The sequence below is a fragment of the Borostomias antarcticus genome (genome assembly GCF_949987555.1).
Source record: "Borostomias antarcticus genome assembly, chromosome: 5".
In the NCBI taxonomy this organism is placed as follows: domain Eukaryota; kingdom Metazoa; phylum Chordata; class Actinopteri; order Stomiiformes; family Stomiidae; genus Borostomias; species Borostomias antarcticus.
In genome coordinates, this window is record NC_140238.1 from 8,916,159 (window position 1) to 8,935,160 (window position 19,002).

At 43.8% G+C, this 19,002-nt stretch overlaps 1 protein-coding gene across 1 annotated transcript in view; it reads right to left on the reverse strand.

The window, feature by feature from the left end:
• The window catches only part of LOC311309258 (tumor necrosis factor alpha-induced protein 2-like), a gene marked incomplete at its 3' end in the record, with an annotated part of 36,367 nt that extends 17,572 nt beyond the window's left edge, over window positions 1-18,795 (reverse strand). Inside the window, exons 1-10 of the mRNA XM_084438441.1 lie at window positions 18,621-18,795; window positions 17,845-18,493; window positions 16,759-16,870; window positions 15,653-15,775; window positions 15,027-15,121; window positions 14,796-14,894; window positions 14,568-14,694; window positions 14,260-14,382; window positions 13,994-14,149; window positions 13,749-13,864 (exon numbers count right to left, since the gene is read on the reverse strand). Of these exons, the coding sequence (XP_084294567.1) occupies window positions 13,749-13,864; window positions 13,994-14,149; window positions 14,260-14,382; window positions 14,568-14,694; window positions 14,796-14,894; window positions 15,027-15,121; window positions 15,653-15,775; window positions 16,759-16,870; window positions 17,845-18,493; window positions 18,621-18,792 (1,772 nt within the window). The 5' untranslated portion in view covers window positions 18,793-18,795. The remainder of the gene's footprint in view (window positions 1-13,748; window positions 13,865-13,993; window positions 14,150-14,259; window positions 14,383-14,567; window positions 14,695-14,795; window positions 14,895-15,026; window positions 15,122-15,652; window positions 15,776-16,758; window positions 16,871-17,844; window positions 18,494-18,620) is intronic.
• Between the last annotated feature and the right edge of the window lie 207 nt (window positions 18,796-19,002).

Here is a 19,002-nt window from a genome sequence, read left to right on the forward strand (position 1 = left end):
GGGGGATGGAGACTGCCGGGAGATGGGGAACAGGGGTGCAAATGACTGCTGAGCCTTCACCAGAGCCACTTTCTCCTCCAGCTCATGTCGCCGCAGCTGAATTTCCGCATCGAGTTCCATCCTCCGGATCTCTATCCGGCAGTTGTAATCCGACTGCCTGTCACGCTCACGCTCTCTCTCCTGTTTCTCCAACTCAAGACGAGCCACTCAGAGGCGCACTCGAGCTTCCTTACTACCTGACCCAGGCGATCCCGGAGGAGTCAACTGTGGGTCATACAACGGCATGATACCACCGGGGTGCGTCTCTGCCACCACGGCGCCGGCCTCTGCCTTTGCCGCGGGGCCAGGTCCACCCCAGATCTCCTCACCATTTTCCTCCGGGCCTCGCTCTGCAGCTGCAGGCGAGCCAGCAACAGGGGGAGCTAGCAGTACAGGCAGGACACCCAACTCTACCAGCCACTCATAAACGACGTGCTTCAACTCCGCCTTAACCACATTCTTAGGTGAAGGTATGACGTAATGCTCAGCTAAAGCACTCAAATCCACTACCCGACACTGGTCCAAAAGCTCCAGAGAGGGAGACTCAATGAACAACTGCACTACGGACGCCGCCATGTCCCTAAATGCCAAAAACCTGAAATATAAAAATACAAACCAAAGAAAACACCACACCCACAATACAATTAACTAGCCAACTAAAACCTATAGCCAAGCTCACAGGAAATAATCCCGGACGAGCCCCCATTATGTTACAACCTCCCTCAGATGGTAGACTAGGGATGGAGGGAGGAGTGCAACATAGCCTGCATATAAGCCCTAGGAAACCAACCGCCAACCAGCCAACAACAAGCGCAGTCTTCCATAGACTTATGAGATAATGACATTCCATGGCTGGTACACTCTGTGCCAAACACCATTGTCGTGGTTAGAGATAAAGGCCTGGGCGCCGAGGCGGCGTAGGTTAACTTGACCAAACAAGGCCACAGAAGAGACCAGAAAGACAGTCTTATCGAAGAAGAGACGAGGGAGGGGGGACACTCAAACCACATAAGAACGTTGCAACGAGACCAATGCTTTGATTTGGGTCCAGACAGCATACAGACAGGTCATCTGTGCATTAGACCATGCCATTGTCTTTTGTATGTTAAACCTTCTGTAATTAACCGCTTTTGCTTGAGGCTCAAATCCCGTGTTGGAGAGATTCATTTGGAATACACCTGAGAAAGGAGACACTGGACTGTGTGGTATTTTGTGAGATTGGGGGCCGTCTTTTATTGTCATCAAAACACAACGCAGAGCTTAATAAGGACAATGATAAAAGACAACGAAAGTCAACAATTGGTGCCGTGACCCGGATCGGACATAGAACCCTGAGAAAGTCCAAGACTGGTCATCAGCCAAAGCAGACAGCTACAGCCACGGGAGACGCCTGGCAGTGCAGCTGTGATCTGAACGACCCCGGACAGAGAATCAGACCCAACTGGGTGAGTGGGTTCGGTATCCCGATCATAAAAATTAATCAATAGATCTCAACTATACCACACATAGTCTCTCAACAAGTAAAACTACCAGTGCTGGATGTAAATGTATGTCTTATGTTTGAATGTCTATACGCAATGCATTGTTTTGTCTTGGGAAGCATTTCCCTATATGTATGGTGTGCGCACGCCAGTAGTTAGACCCGCAGGATTTCCACATCCTGGGGATCCTTCCACATGAGACTGTGGAGGATGCCCCTTAAGGCTTTCTTAAGGTAGACCCACAGGATTTACATCCTGGGAATCCTTCCACTTGGGAGACTGTGGAGGATGCCCTTTAAGACTTTCTTAAGGTAGACCAACAGGGGTTCCACATCCTGGGGTTGCACGCCCACACAACTTGATCGGTGGGTGGTTCTCTTCTAAGGACCAGGCGGCTCCTTAAGAAGGCCCGAGAGATCGGTGTTGTGTTAGTGTTAAAGGTAAACCTGTGCGGGACACCGAATTGCCTTTGAGAAGACCCTTGGGGGTTGGAAGCTAGATGTGTATGTATGTATGCATAAGGTCTGTGTGTATATATATACAGTCTAGGGAAGCGTGTTGTTGGTTAGGTCACTGTGATAAAATCATACTGTGTGACCCAAAACCTTATCTGCTCCAGCGGAGTGCTGGAGCCGTCCTTCTCACTCACCGACTCAGCCCCTCCCCTACACAGCCACAGAGCCAAACTACAGTAAGCCAGTCGCTTGACTATCAGAGAGCAGAGTAGGCTTAGGGAAGGGAGTCGGAGGAGGAGAATAGAACACCCATCAATGACGGGCCGAGGTCTGTCTCATCTTACCTAAGTGAGCCCGTCCCACTCGAGGGGGGTGGGACTGACAATGCTGTCAGATGAGGACAGAAATGACGAGAGGTTAAAGGAGGAGCCCGAGTTTTCCGCCCCTTCCTCACAAGCTCAGGAGAGAGAGGAGGGATCGTACTGTAGATGTAAAACACTCCCACCAGCTGTTTCGAACTTGCGCCCCCTCTCTGGTGTTGTTCTGGTTCTTCTTCAGCTCTGTGAAGCATTGCAGGATCACCTGTCTCTCCCTACCTCGCACCAGCCCCCTGAAGTACAACACCGCGGACAGATAATTCTTACTGCCATGGACAGAAGAGGAGCAAGCATGTAAAATGTTTAAACAACAACAAACAACACAAAAGCAATCAGGGTGGTTTTTAAAATCTTTATTGAATAATTTGAATTACTAGTGTTATAGAATAGTAAGCCAGGGAGTCAGGGACTCCATCCTCCCTCACACGTACAGCTCTGTTCATTCTCTACCTACATCCTGACAGTTGCTATTGCGGAGCAACTACTACACCTCACATCTGGAACACTCCCAGTCTGGCAGTCACTCCTTTCTTGGCAAGTCAACTCCCTCATCCGTGCTGTCCCTGTCGCAGCCAGCTCAACCCCATAACCTACTCTCCCCTCTCACTCTCTAAATCTTCAGGACTGTGGACTGCACTTTTATAGCACTTTTTAACCAAAGCGCTTTACAATGAAGGCCTCTCATTCACCCATTCACACACACATACAGTACACACACCAATGGCAGCAGCTGCCATGCAAGGTGCTAGCCTGCTCATTGGGAGCAATTTGGGGTTTAGCGTCTTGCCCAAGGACACTTCAACAAGGAAGTGAGGAGCCGGGATTCGAACCGCAGATCCTACGATCATTGGATGACCCGCTCTACCTCCAGAGCTACAGCTGCCCTGAGCTACAGGCCTAGCTAGGGCCTGTAGGCACACTGCAAACTTGTAGACCTGATATCCATATATTTATGTAAGCAATACTAAACCTACTCCCTCTCTTGAGTTCTGTTCACTATTTGTGAACTTTCTGTATACAAAGGGAGACTTCAGGACATAGCATTGGTGTTACCTGATGTCGGGGTTTGTCTTCCACTAGAGGCTGGAGGTGATACTTAATGTCCTTGTTTTTGTGCGTGACTGGCCAGCCGCGCAGCTAGTATAGTGTTTGTCGCGTTATCACTCCCTCCCTCCCGACATTTTGCAGACACTTTTATCCAAAGCGACTTATTGCATTTAACGTAGGTAGTCAGTGTACTACTACTCGGCATAGATATAAGATATAAGATATAAGTTCTAAAAAAATAAAAGTGAGGGAAAAACACTTTATTATATATATATATATATATATGTGTGTGTGTGTGTGTGTACAAATCAAACACTCCCAAATTACTAACTGATCAATGGTTGATAGGTGATCCTAAATAGAGTATGCGCATTGATTTTGTAGTTGTCCTTCTTATACTTCAGTAAAGTGCAGTAACTGAAGCTCTGAGTCCGCCTGTTAATTTTAATATATATAGTTGTCACAAACACAACAGTCCCAAAATCAAAATGTCAGCTCTTAGTGGCATACTAAAACACCTTTAAAATATTGAGGAAGAGTTTCTATTTATTTTGCTCCATTCAAATAAATAGGTTTAGCTATTGTGTGTGTGTGTGTGTGTGTTTGTGTGTACATAGTATGTGAGGGTGTGTGTTGTTGTTGTTGTTGTTGTTGTGCACACACAATCTATAACTGACTGTCAGGCACGCATCCGGAACTGGATCTGTCAAATCTGTGAAAACAGACAATAGTAACATTTTCAGTGGATCGTCCTCACTGAAAGTATAATTCAGCGCAGAACCTTATATCAGATTCTAAAGAGAGACTTTACCAGCTCTTTCTCGGCTGAAGGGGCAGCAGCACCCAGCTGAATAGTGAAGCTCGAGCTCACTAATGCAGGGTTCAGATGGAAGTTGATGTCCTTCAGATCTGAAATCACAAAATTAACATTGTTTAACCTACACAGCTACTACTGGAGAGCATTAAAAATAAAATAAAAAAATTGCTGTCCAGGCTGTTTTGACCTCACCCCATTCTTGTTCATGAGTAAGTCGTCCCGAGCCTTTCAGAGCACGTTTTGAGGAGCAGGACAGCCCTGTCTGTCTCTCCTTCCTCAGAGGCTTGTCTTCTGCCTTCAGTGTCAGGCCCATAGTTGGAGTTGATGCAGGAGAAACACAAGGCCAAAAACCTGTTTTCCCACTCTCCCTGAGGCGAGGGGGGCTCAGCTTGGTCTCCAGCTGCTCTGCTAGGTCATTGACCTCATCCTCGATGGTTGGGGAGGCCATCACAGGTGGAGCGGGTTTAATGGCACCAATGGTGTCAGGCATTGTGCCGGCAGGTGCCCTGACAGTGGGGTTAGCCCCAGCCTGCCCCCTGAGAAGAGGGGAGCTCAATATGAGCTTGGCCTCAAGCTGCAGTGCCAAGCCGTTGACATCATCTTCAATTGTCGGAGAGGCAATCAGAGGTGGAGCGAGTTTATGGGCACTCAGAGGAGCACGGATATAAGAACAGGAGAGCCCTGTCTGTCTCTCCATCCTCAAAGGCTTGCCCTCTGCCTCCAGTGCCAGGCCAATAAGTGGAGTTGGTTCAGGGGCATCACAAGGCCAAAATCCTTTCCTCCCACTCTCCCTGAGGCGAGGGGGGCTCAGCTCGGCCTCCAGCTGCAGCGCTAGATCATTGACTTCATCCTCAATTGTTGGAGAGGCCATCAGAGGTGGAGTTTTCTGTTTTAATGAAAAGGAAGTCACTGAAGCTAATCCTAATCCATAATAATTTCTTTGCTCATTGGTCATGTTATGTAAGTAAATCCTGAGCTTGACCTTGAGGTTCTCCCTCTTAAGCTCAGTTATTGTCTGAAATTGAGTATGAATATTAACCTTGAGAACCTTTACAGTGGCCTGGCAATAAAGAGTTGTCTGATCTTAATATAGGGTGGGTCTACAGTATGTCCAAGCCTGTACACCAGATAAACCAGATACCAGATAAACTTGACTGATCATGCTTACATGGTATATGAAATATAAACTTTTAGGGGGATCACTTACCTTTTGGTAACCAGAAATGGTCTTGTGTTGGCTAGTCCAAGAATCCATGTTAAATTCTTGAGGGGGAAATTGGATGGTTAATTAAAGTTAACTGGGGGCACAATCTTTACAGGGGCTTTAAGTTTTGGGGCAGGCAATTGACGGTGAACCAAACAATTAACAGTGAACAGTCCACCAGACCACTACACTCACCCAGCATCTGCTTCCGTTGCTGTAGTGGAATGGCAGACAGAGTGGAGGTTGTCCGAGACTCCTGGCTCAGCAGGTGGATACCGGGATGCACAGGGGCTGCAGGAGCAGAGGTTGGACGAAGGCCCGTGGTCTGGGCGGAAACACATTGGATGGACGCTTGAGAGATGGCAGCCATGGAGGATCCAGAGGGCAGTGCAGGCAGGTTGATCTCCGTGTTGGGCATAGCACGCATGACGGCCTTTCGCTGCATGGACCTGTTGGCTAGGTACGCCCGTCGATGTTCCTTGGGCGAAACCAGGGCCACGTACAGGGGCTTGGTGGCCAGGATACGTCCGTTCATCGCTGCAATGGCCTTGGTGGCCTCTTCAGCGGAGGACAGAGACACAAATCCAAAGCCCTTGCTGCGACCGCGCTCCATCATGACTTTGGCACTGATGATGGTACCAAAGGGTGAAAACTCCTTCCTCAGTTGCATGTCATCGATCTCTTCCTCCAAGTTCTTTATATAGAGATGGATGCCAGTAAACGCTTTGGTTCGGCCCATCAGCTCGGCCCCTCGTTCTTTGCTGGATTTAAAAGGGCCAACAAATACCTTTTCGTCATTGAGAAGCATGCCATTCATTCTCTTGATGGCCCTCTCAGCATCCTCCGGAGCCTCAAAATGCACAAAGCCGTAGCCCTTGGAGCCATTCTCATCACTCTCCACTTTACAAGAGAGGATGTTGCCGAAGGCAGAGAAGGTGTCATACAGGGCCTGGCTGTCGATGGACTTCTCCAAACCCTTCAGGAAGATGTTGCCAATTCCATTGTCCCTCAGGGTGCGGTCGCGCTGAGACCACATGATCCGGAGCTGTCGGCCCATGACAATGTCATAGCTCATGGTGTCAAGAGCATGTTTGGCATGAGCTGGCTGCTGGAAGTTGACATATGCATACCGTAAGGAGCGCCTGGTGATCCTGTTTCGACAGACTCGGATAGAATGGAGTGTCCCTATGGGGCTAAATAAATCGTACAACATGGCCTCTGTCATGTCAGGGTGCAGATTCCCGACATACAGGGAGGCCATGGAAATATTAGGAGCACTGGATTGCATCGCATAAACCAACCACTTTGAAATGTCACTGACCACTGAAGGAGCAAAATCTAACTATGAAATAGAATGTGGTTGTCATATCAATGTGTTCAATTATGATGTCATAGTTTCATTGTGAGACAATCTGTTACAGTATGGTCAAACTTCTAGAATTGTAGAATTGTCATATCTGACTCAATTCAAGGAAGATGAAAGGCGGACAGTGGCCATTTGTTAAAAATATTTTTTTTTCTGGGGGCTACTGTATATAACATGATGGAAAAAATACTACAACCTGCTCACGCACCGGCAGATTGTTCGGACACGCAAAGTAAAGAGCCCCTGACTCCCAATGGCAAAATTAATCGAGTTTAAACTGATTAAACTGGTAGAAATTCACGAGTATATTTTTCCGGAAAAAATAATCCTATTCACCTGTAGTGTCTCCCCTTAGTCTATAACAGTTGAGATTATCTCCTAAATTAAGTGCATACATATCTAAGCCAGGCCCTAGACTACAGTATAGGTGTAGAGGTGAGCAGCAGGAGGTTAGTATAATCAGGCTGTCATGATCTTTACACGCCTCTCCCCCACTTGCTCCAGCACGCATGCGCACAGGCCAGCGCGCAGACTGGATATTCTCCCTCACATTCTCTGCGCTACGATCGTAGTTGGTGCCGAGAATATTGTCGTCGTCATTCGTCAGCAACAATCCGATCGTAGCGCAGAGAATGTGAGGGAGAATAGCCAGTGTAAAGATCATATTACAGAGGCTACAGACCACGTATTTGAAAACCGAAAGAATGGCTCGCGTAGAGGAATCTCTACTGTCGATTCATGCAATCTGATTGATGAAAACAACCGTTTAGCGGCCGAAAATGGATTTTGAGAAACTGCATTCCCTTTGCCCCGTGCGCCGCCATTACATGGATATACTGGCTCGCGCTGGATTTTAAATTTCTTCTACAGGCCTCCGAACAACACAAAAGTGATCTGGGTGAGTCAAACTTCTTATAATATGTCGTAAATAAGGTCCAGGTTGTCAAAAACGAGCATTTTCCTTTAACCTCTCCATAGACATTTACTTGTGTACTTCCTGTGCTTGGACCGTCTCTGTCTGTAGCAGTTTCATGACTGGAACTACTATGAGCCTCTTCACTCCCTTCACTCTCTGTTTCTAACTGGCTAGGACCTTGTAGACAGTAAGAACAGAACAGTGTATTCTTAAGACTTGGGAATAAATCTATGTAGCACTGTAGAGTTTACAGGAAGCTGGCTAGGCGGCTGTTGATTGGCTATTAAATGCCTCTCTTATTTCAAGAGCAAATACCCTCTAAAATAACAAAAATGAACTGAACAAATCAGCATTTAAACTGAAATCAACTCTATATGAATTTCTATGAATTAACAACACTATTTATTTATTGATTAACCATGAATGTCTTTATGTAATGTAACTGTTTCATATGTAGGCTATCTTAACCTGGATTACATCTACATGTTGCTATTCAGTACAGTAGTTCAGTAATAATTTTAACTAGCCAACCAGTGTCTACCTCACTCACTCACCATCTAAAGCATCTTCTGGGTGCTGCGGGTGGGTGTCTAGGCCAGACAAGGCCACAGCTGATTCTGTAGCAGGACGTAAAGGTTTTAAAAAGAAATCAACTCTATATGAATTTCTATTAATTAACTTAACACTTTTGAAGCCTCGGCGCTACCATTAAATTACTTACCGCCACCCCCACAGAAGAAGACTACCTCTGAAAAATCATTTCTCTCGGACAGAACGCGTCTAAATAAGTTATTTAATGGTAGCGCCGAGGCTTCAAACCCCAGCATTTGTTTAAATAGACCCTTTTGCTTAGGTAAGTGAAGTTTCATGTTTATCTGACACTTGTAAATATAAGCGCCTCCTCATATCCTCAATAGGCCGACACCGATTTATTTTGACGGCGAAGTGAATGGAGGGTGAAAGGACTGTTGGCATGAGCAAGCATGCGACAACAGGACTGAAAAGGGCTAGCCAGCTGGCTAGCTAATGAAGTAACGTTAGCCTAGCTGCTGTCATGTCGTCATGCACAGCTGTTGAATGAAATTTGTCGTCCTCTCATTCCAACTCCAAACTCCTTAAAATAATGTGAGCTAGTATGAAGGCTGAGACGAATCCAATGATAATCAATGATATCCACCTCCACATCCACTGACCTTTACTGGTGGTTGGTGATACTACACTTGTGTGTATACATGGCTGATTCTGTTGTTGTTGTTAGATATGCATTTTAAATATTTAATATTAATAATTAATAATATGCATAATATATTTTTACTTACCTGTAGAGTTACAATGTAATGCATTAAATGCATGCTATTCATGCACCACTCGTATAAAGTGCTTACACTGTACTGTAATGTACTGTAAATACATTGCACGTTCATAAAAATAAAATAAAAATGTAAATGCTGCAGTATCGTGATACTACTTGGTATTGTGATACTTTGGCTGGTATAGTATCGCAGGTCAAATATTGGTATTGTGACAACACTAGCCTGCATATCTCTGTTGGCACCACAAGAGGCAGTTGTTCCAGCACACCAAAATCAAGAAGGACACCAAAATCAACCTGCTGATATCCACTGCACAAGTAGAGTAGAGGTCAGAGCATTGGACTCCCACCCGGGAGACCGGGTTTCCCGGTGGGGATGACTTTAACTTTATGGGACTATACCCCAAATCTCCACATGTTCATCCTTTCACTCCAACCTTTACCCCTTGCCTTATAGGTCAGATCCTGTCCCAACCCCAACCGTTATTCGAACCACAACCCACACTAGGGACTGGAAGAAGGACACCAAAACCAATTCGCCGATCTCCACTGCACAAGTAGAGAAGTGGTCAGAGCATTGGACTCCCTCCCGGGAGACCAGGGTTCAAGACCCGGTGGGGATGACTTTATGGGACTATACCCCAAACCTCCACACATTCATCCTTTCACTCCAACATTTTTATCCCTTACCTAAATTTCACAAGTAGAGTAGTGGTCAGAGCATTGGACTCCCACGCGGGACATTCTCAGAGATTACTGTCTATGCTGAGCGAAACTCCTCTAGTCTATATGTAGCTAAACAAATGCTGTTGTTTAAGTTTTGGAATTGGTGTGTCCAGGCGACAAGACCTATCTTAATTTATCAGACATTATTTCATGTCATTTCAATTCACAGCTATTTCAGACTAGCTTCTGTCCTACCAGTCCTGAACAGAAACAAGCCAGCCAGTCTGCTCCAAGAGAAAATTCTGTTAATGTTTGTGATGTTTAAGTTTGATCTGCTGTGCCTCATACAGTACCAATGGCCAGTATTATAGGGGCATTCCGACAATATCAAAATGTTACAAAATTATACTTATGACGTTATTTTTCATTTTAATGAATTATAATTATTCACATCACTGGCAGCAATGGATGCGCTGCAAATAGACAAATGGCTAGGAAGAAGAGGGTGTATTACTACTGTATATCCTGGAACAGCGCCCAGCTCCCTGCTCTTACTAAAATAATCAGTGACCTCAGACTAACCATTAGGTCATCCACTCTGCAGAGGGTGGCTCAGGATCCAGCACTCACAGCCATACAGGAGAACGGCCACAGTGGCGTTGAAGAAGTGGAGCTTAGCCGTTTAGTGTTCTCCACGTGAGCGCCTTCCTTACTTTGAGGTCCTGCTCCATTGAGTTGACCCAAGAGCCCAGGTATTTGAAGTCTTCAACCTCCTTCAGAGAAGTATCTTCAGCTGTCATTAGGGGCAGATGTTCCGGGGTGTTATAGGTGATGACTTATGTTTTCTTGGCGTTCAGACCAAGACCTACCTTGGCACATTCCTTTTCCACTCTGGTCAAGATCTCTTGTACTTGCCTCACGTGGTTAAATATCAGGCTGATGTTGTCCCCGTAGTCCAGGTCTGTTAGGACTACAGCGGGTTACCTTCTTGACCTCCTAGGTGTTATAGTGAAGCCGAGATCCTCCTCTCTCCCCTGGATTGCCTGCCTCAGTGCGTAGTCCAGGACTATTATAAAGAGAAAGGGTGCGAGGATGTGCCCTCGTAACACTCCCGCCATGATGTCAAAATCCTCGCTGTTGCCGTCTGGCGTCACAACCCTTGCCCTTGTGTTTGAATACATGGTCCCTATGGCCGGAAGTAAATTGGGGGGCACACCATAGTCCTTAAGGATTTTCATCATGACACATCTGTGTATTGAGTCAAATGCCTTTTTGAAATCAATAAAGCATAGCACCACTGTCATGTTGTTCTTTTTCACCTCGATGCATCAGACATCAGACTAAATTCTGATGCAAAGGTCTCAATTCTTATTAGACCAAAGTGCAGTGTTTGATATGATCGACCATGATATCCTAATCAATCATCTTGAAAGGCTGGTTGGTCTCTCTGACTGTGTGTTAAACTGGTTCAGAACATACATCAAAGGAAGGAAGTTCTACGTGAGGCTTGGAGATCGTGTGTCTGAGAAACATGACACCTGCTTTAGGGTTGCACGAGGGAGCTGCCTTGGTCCATTACTATTCTCACTATACAGTACAGGCTGCCACTCGGGGATATCATTGGAGAGCACCAAGTATGTTTCCATAGTTATGCAGATGATACGCAACTGTACATCTCTGCTGAACCAAATGATGCTGCAGCTATAAACTCCATTACTACCTGTCTTCTAGCAATAAATAAAAGGATGAGCAATAACTTCTTAAAGCTAAATGAGGGCAAAACTGAGGGCAAAACTGAAATCCTACTGATTGGCCCTAAAACAAAAAGAAATGCTGTTTAAAAATCTGGGGAAACTGACATCCTGGATTAAACTTGAGGTTACAAGTCTAGATTCAGATCTAAGCTTCAAGTCCCATATTAACAAGGTGACGAAAACCTAATTTTTCTACCTTCAAAACATGGCTAAAGTATGACCATTTATAAATCAAACCGATGCAGAAAAATGGATGAATGCTTTTATTTCAAGCCGATTCAACTACTGTAATGCACTCTTCAATGGCCTCCTTCCAAAAAACACTGAGAAACTTCAGCTCATTCAAAACTCTGCAGCTTGACTATTAACCAGAACCAAGAGGAGGGAGCACATTAGTCCTCACAAAGCCCTTAATGGGCAGGCAAAGCTACATTGCTAACTCTCTTGTCAACTATGTGCCTTTAAGACCACTGCGATCATCCACTGCTGGTTTACTAGAAGTTCCCAGCAACAGTTGGAAGAAGATTGGGAGTGCAGCCTTTGTCAATTTTAGCCCAAAGCTATGGAGCACAATACCTATAGATATCAACCTAGGTAAAGTGGGTTTCATATTGGACATTAAAAAGACATTCACATTCAGAATTTTAGGGACTGAGGTAAAAGTACAATCATGATCAGAAAATAAATCAATAACTTGCCAATATCTGACAGAAACATCTCAAACCAATTTTACATTCTAGGAGTATGTATATCTATCTATCTATGACAACCTTTGGTTTTCAGGAGTAATTGATTAGGAATTTATAAAAATTGAAGAAATCAATAAAAATGATATTTATTACTGCTTAGATAAATAACTTTCCCAATATCTGACAGTAACAAATATCATCAATATCATATCAAAGTTATTGATCAGTTGTATTATTGTGTGACCTGAAGAGACAACAAATGTATGGTATTTTGGACAATTAAGGGAAATAAGTTAAATATTCTAATTACAAGTCTGATGGGAAGGTGCACACTGGGTCACACCTAATCAAGATTGAGAAGAAATCTTGACACGTGGATGGGTATTGTGTTAAATGTTCTCGAAGTCCAGGGCAAATTTAACTTTTTTAATAGGTTTGGAACCATTGCCAATTATATTATTGCATAACCTGTGGGGTGAAGAGACTACAAATTTGTGTAATTTTGGTGCTTTGTTGGAGATTGGCAAGATTAAAAAAAAAAAGTTGTATTTCACTGGATCTTATTTTATCTTTTGTGTTCCATCTTTATTTTCCTGCTTTTTGTTCATTTTGTCTATTTTCATGTGAAGCACTCTGTGCTTTAAAATTCTGTTCAGACCAATTTTTTTATAAAAATACATTTTTATTATTATTATTACAGGCAAAACAAATCAGACAAATACCTCCACCAAATTTCCTCAACTAGTGTAGCAACAAGATTATGGAATTGTTCACCTCAGTTATTGATCAAGAGGATTCTATTCAGGATATCCTTGATTGTAAAGGGAAAAGGTGTGAACACATCCTGATTCTGAGCAAGAAATGTAGCCTGTGTTAGTCTTTGATGGAGATCACTTAAAATATATAATACATGAATTATGTTACAGTATATTATCATCATCAGAACATGGTGAAAAAGCTTCATGGGTACTACATAAATGATGAGCAATTTATTTAAAGTTGAGTGCTCTCAGAGCTGTGCATAATAGGCAGCACCATAACTGACTAGAATGTTTTATTATTTTTCTGTAAATGTGATATTACTTATTTAATATGTTATATATAGTATACACATATACACAATACACATTAAACATACAGTACTGCGGCTGCATTTTTCAATTTTAAAACACCAGTACTCTAGCTTTTAATACTAGAGATACAGCAATGGGAGTAAGTTCATACCATATGACAAAAGCAAATACTGATATTGAATACTGTAGATTTCACTCATTTGGGTTCAGCTCTCATCTGACCACTACTTTGGAGAAAAAGGCTCTTTCCCCATCGGACCTGGACTCCTGCTTATAATCCAGGAAGGCATTTTTCACCTTGGTCTTGTCAGCATTACTGAGGTTAGACTTGAGCTTCAGCAGAGCAGCAACATGTTTGTCACTGTGGGCCAGAGGGAAGCATATACAGTAAAGGTCATCATGTGAGACCATCATGGCAAACAGTCCATCTGTATTTGAACTGTGAGCCTTGAGTAAGTCTTCAGTATCAATAAAGGTAAGAATTCTGTGGTAAATATTAATTTAATTGCTGTATACTGCAAACTATTTATACTGGATTGCTGGACCACATACCTGAGATCAGGGTAGGCCACACTGCCCATCACCAACTGCAAGGAGGACACATCCTGGAGCTTCAGTACCTCAGCGATCCAGGTCAAGATCTCAGTCAGCCATTCTTTACTTGAGCCCTGTGAAAACAAATGGGTTAGGCTTTCACTACACACCTTTATTTCTACATCGAAGAGAACAGTCTATTCATCATGAATCAATGTTATCAGTTATTATGTTTCAAGCAGAATGTGTGTTGGTATTCTCACCTCTTTGATAAAGAGTTTGTGCAGTCCCTGACCATTGTCACACACGACCTCAGCTGCCTGCTCCTGCTTCTTCTTGTTCTTCAGTTTGATGTTTCCCTTCAGCAGCCTCCTCACATACTCCACTGTCACATCCTGGTGGAACTCACCCATCAGCTCCTGCATGGGAATCCAACCAATCAATCAACCTCTCAATCTGTCAATAAACCAATCAATCAGCCTCTCTAACTGCCAATTGACCTGTCTGTCAGACACCTGACAATCAGTACCTGATGGCAGGAGTCACTTAGGCCCCTGAGATCCTCTATGTGTTTCTGAATTCCCCCCAACAGCTCCTCAAACACAGATTCCTTCTTCAACCAGTTCTCTGTTCCCAGATTGCAGTATTGAGGCTGTTGGGTGAGAAGGGAGACACAAACACAGATCAGCACAATAATTAGCAGGTGCCACATGTTCTGTATGCCAAGAACAAGTCAGTACTAATGGAGAGATAACCACTGAACTGGTTTTATCAAGTCTAACTTCATAGGGCAGCGACAAAAAGCACTGGAGATTAAATTGGATGTGTGTGCATTACCTTGAGCTCCATGTGTATGGGACTTAATATAAATCTATAGCTTGAGGTTTTCACAGCCGTAACTATGGACAAACAACATTCCTTCACATCTCCTGGGAAGAGATCTGTCTTTTTCTCAATATAGTCCCTGTGTGGAAACATAGACATCACATTTATTACTATAATTTTTTTACACTTTTATTCTATTATCTTTTATTATCACAAACACATACAGTAAGTAAAACATACCTGAATTGTTCAACACAGATGAGGTTTGCCATTACTACAGCTCTGCTGTTTCCCTTGTTCTTGCTTTTAGTTCGAACTTTTTCAAGGAAATCTTTGAACCTGCAAGGGTGTTTTAAAATGTGTCAGCTAAAAATGCTAAAAATGTTACATTTCCAATGGAAAACAATGTGTTTTCCCCTGATTATTGCAAATGTGTATGCAACATTATGCAACTCAAAGCAAGTTAAATACCTGTTCAGGAAATCTTTCAGCAGGGACACAATCACTTGGGCGGCCTCCCTGCCTCCTAGGACGACCTCTGCTGATTTGATGTTACTATCAATACACTACAGGAATACAATAGACATGTTGTTAGAAAAGTAAACTCTTTCATATTGGCAAAAGAAGAGAAAACAACCATTTGGTGTTCCAGGTATAGTCGAAAGGGGTATGTAAAAACCTAGTATATATGGCTGGACATGTGGTGTGCGAAATTGTGGCTAATTGGTCACAGGGGTAGTCAGTGGTAGTGTGCATAATGTGAATTCCTGGATATTAAATGTTCATCTCTGTTTGTCAAGTGCACGCTTCTGAGGAGTCAAAAACAGACTTTTCCAAAATGTGTGTAAGCTTAATTTGAAATCATGCAATGGAGTGAGGCAGGCATTACTGCCCTCGGGTGGTCGGTCAGCAGTATTGATAACTCTTATACACTCATAATGCAAGAGAAAAATTATTTGTGGATCTGCCCCATAAATTGAGCCCACCCACCCATCCACCCACCCACAGACAGCAGTGAACGACCTACTTCACGCCTCGTGGCGGAGCAAGTATTGCAACACTACAGAGTTGTTGAAAGGAAAGCAGTGAGCGTGTACCTGAACAACATCAACGGCCAGGGAGCTCTGGTAGCAGCCGTCCCTGAGCTCAAGCTCAGCTCCATCCACCCAGGCCTGCTCCTGCTCCTTCAGTATGCGGTCGGTATAGGTCTGCACCTTTTCCTGCAAACAGGACAGAAAAAAACAACCAGGCCAGGTTCAGCCTGGCTTATGTGTGTGGCTGGCTTGTTTCTGTTCAGGACTGGTAGGACGGAAGCTAGTCATGCCACTAAAATAGCTGTAAATTGAAATGACATGAAATAATGTCTGATAAATTAAGATAGGTCTTGTCGCCTGGACACATCAGTTCCACTGCCTCCAATGTGAATCCAGCACAATAAGAGCAGGATAGCCACTAAAGCAGTTACACTGATGATTCCTGTAACGTTAACTATTTTGCTGCAATTGGTTCAACTTCTGTTTCTGGACAAAGGTAAGGGATAAAAAGATTGGAGTGAAAGGATGAACGTGTGGAGGTTTGGGGTATAGTCCCATAAAGTCATCCCCACCGAGGCCTTGAACCCCGGTCTCCTGGGTGGGAGTCCTATGCTCTAACCACTACTCTACTTGTACAGTGGAGATCGGTAGGTTGGTTTTGGTGTCCTTCTTCCAGTCCCTGGTGTGGGTTGGAGTTAGAATAAGGGTTGGGGTCAGGACAAGATCTAACCTATAAGGCAAGGGGTAAAGGTCGGAGTGAAAGGATGAACATGTGGAGGTTTGGGGTATAGTCCCATAATGTCATCTCCACCGGGGCCTTGAACCCCGACCCCCCCCCCCTAATGCTTTCACCGCTACTCTACTTGTGCAGTGGAGATTAGCAGGTTGTTTTGGTGTCCTTCTTTATTTTGGTATACTGGGACTACTGCCTCTTGTGGTGCCAATAGAGAAATGCAGGTCAACATTGACCGGAGGGAGGGAGTGACAACCGGAAAAACGCTATCCTAGGTTTGCTGGCTCACAGCCATGCACAAAAACATCTAACTGATGCTTTCAATCTTCATTTAAGATGTGTCACATGTGGCTAATTCACCCTTCCTCTAAGTGACTGCTGGTGAGAGAGCTGTTGATGCATTCAGGGTAAATGTGTACATTTACACCATATTTACCTGCATGTGAGTTAGATATTCCTCTTCCAGGGGCTTGGTCACCTCCTCAGGCAACAGCTTTCCCAAGGTCTCGTGATTTATCTCCTTGATAAATTCCTGTTCTTTAAGCATTCTAACACAACAATTATGGAGTTAGTCTCTATAAACTCTCTGTGTATGTCCCCAAAACAAATGTCCTTCCCTATCTATGTGAATATGGCAGTCTAGTTGACAAATGTGATACAATTAATCATTTTTTCTCAGTAAATATTCCTTCATAACAAACACCCTCCTCATTTTGTGAAATCAGCTTATCACACTATCTTGCACCAGGACAGGAAATGGTTCAGATTTGACAGCTATGGATGATTGATATTTGTTACTAAGAGCGGAAAGTGATCCTCTTTAATACTTTGTGACTTTGTTTCAGTTCGGCATTCAAATGAAATATATAAATTAAAAACGGGCTCTGCTTATATAATCTCAACATCACAGTTTTAGACAAACACTGTTTGATACTTTCTTAAAGGCTTAATCAGAAAAGGCTGAAACAGATCACATGAGAAAAACACAATGGACAATTAGAAAAATAGCTTATTCATGGTATGCTCACACTTTTCATTGCAAAACAATACTTATAACACCTTGGGGCTACACCTTAACACGTTGAATGTATAAACAAGAATGCTTTGTTGAGGCACCAGCCAGGGACTGCTATACTGTATAATACAGTACCATTGGAGTGCAGGGTTGGACCACGTCCCACCCAAAATGTCATGTTACCCAGCCAATTGATTACAGTATTTTTGAGCCATGCAAAATGATGTAAATATAAAAACTAGCATCCTAGCTCTGGCACCAACCCCTTGGTTTTATATTAAATCTACTGATTAGTTGCAACTAATAAGATATGTTCATATGAATAGTTCATAACTGCATGTTGGTTAGCGTTTATTCCTTAACAAATCATTCTAAATTAGATTAAGGAATGCTATCAGAATACATAATTTAGCTATTGAGACCTACTGTAACAAATACAAATAAAAAGTGTAACAGGGTGCATGCCCCACATAGAATTGGGAATCATGTAAGTAACAGATCACTTACCTTGGGTAGTGGTCATTCACCCAACACAGGAGGTAAGAGCTGTCCTTCACACATAGCACATACTCTGCAATCTTCCTCAGCCTCTTGCTGAAGGCTTGGTGGTACATCTCAGCATAGAGGTTGCAGATATTCATCTCGTCTGGGTAGCAGCCCTTCACAACCTTCACCACTATCAGCAGGTCCTCCTTCATACGCTTGGCCATCCTGCAGACATCCTTCTGTATGCAGGGCAGCCTCTCCTGCTCCTTCTCCTGCAGAGGAGATGTCTCCCCATTGTCCAGACGTTCCTCCACAATGCTTTGGAGAACAGAGTCATGGAGTTCTCTGAAGCGACCCGGCCTCCAGGCTGAAGGTGTCCGCATCCGCTCCTCCCATTGCCTATCCTGCTTCTCCTCCTGCTGAACAGCTTTCACTGCAGACTTCAGGACATCTGTATTTCGCTCTGGGTTTAAAGATTCTTTCAAAGCTTGTTCTAGGTGTCTGCGGAGGACTTCATATTTTCTGGCGATATGCTCCTCTTCCTCTTTGCTATCCCCCCTGGTCAGCTGATCTGAGATCTGTCCAAAAAGGTGCTCCTCTCTGTCAATCAGCTGCTGGCTGGCAACAGAGAGGAAGCCTCTCTCAAGGTTCTGCTCAACAGTAAGGACCTCTAAGGAAAGATGTGACAAAGTTGCATTAACTAACTAATTCATACTACATCAAAACAAAGGAAATTAAAATACACTTTACACTTTTCTATTTAAAAAACAGACACGTTTTAGAGAAAATATTCTCACCGTCAGAAGTCAGAGCAACAGATCCATCTGTGGTGGGACTGGGACTTTTGGGATTCCGTTTAAAGAAGGGCACTATCCTATCAAGTAGTTGAATTCCTTTTGATAGCTTTGAGTTTGAGCCAGACTGAGAGTCCCCCTTCATGGTCCCTGTTCCTGAGGTGTTGGTCTTCATATAACCACCTGCATGATGTGGAAACAGAAGAGATCTGCCAACGTTAAAAGCCTATAAATGTTTTTGTGTAGGCTAGCTGTAGGCTACTACTTAGGCTATGCATCTCCTGTAGCCAACAGTTCAAATTCTTTCCACTACACGCTAATGATTTGGAGAGGATCCGGTCTTGAATGGAACGATTATCTTAAGAGTCGCTTGTGATATTGGATA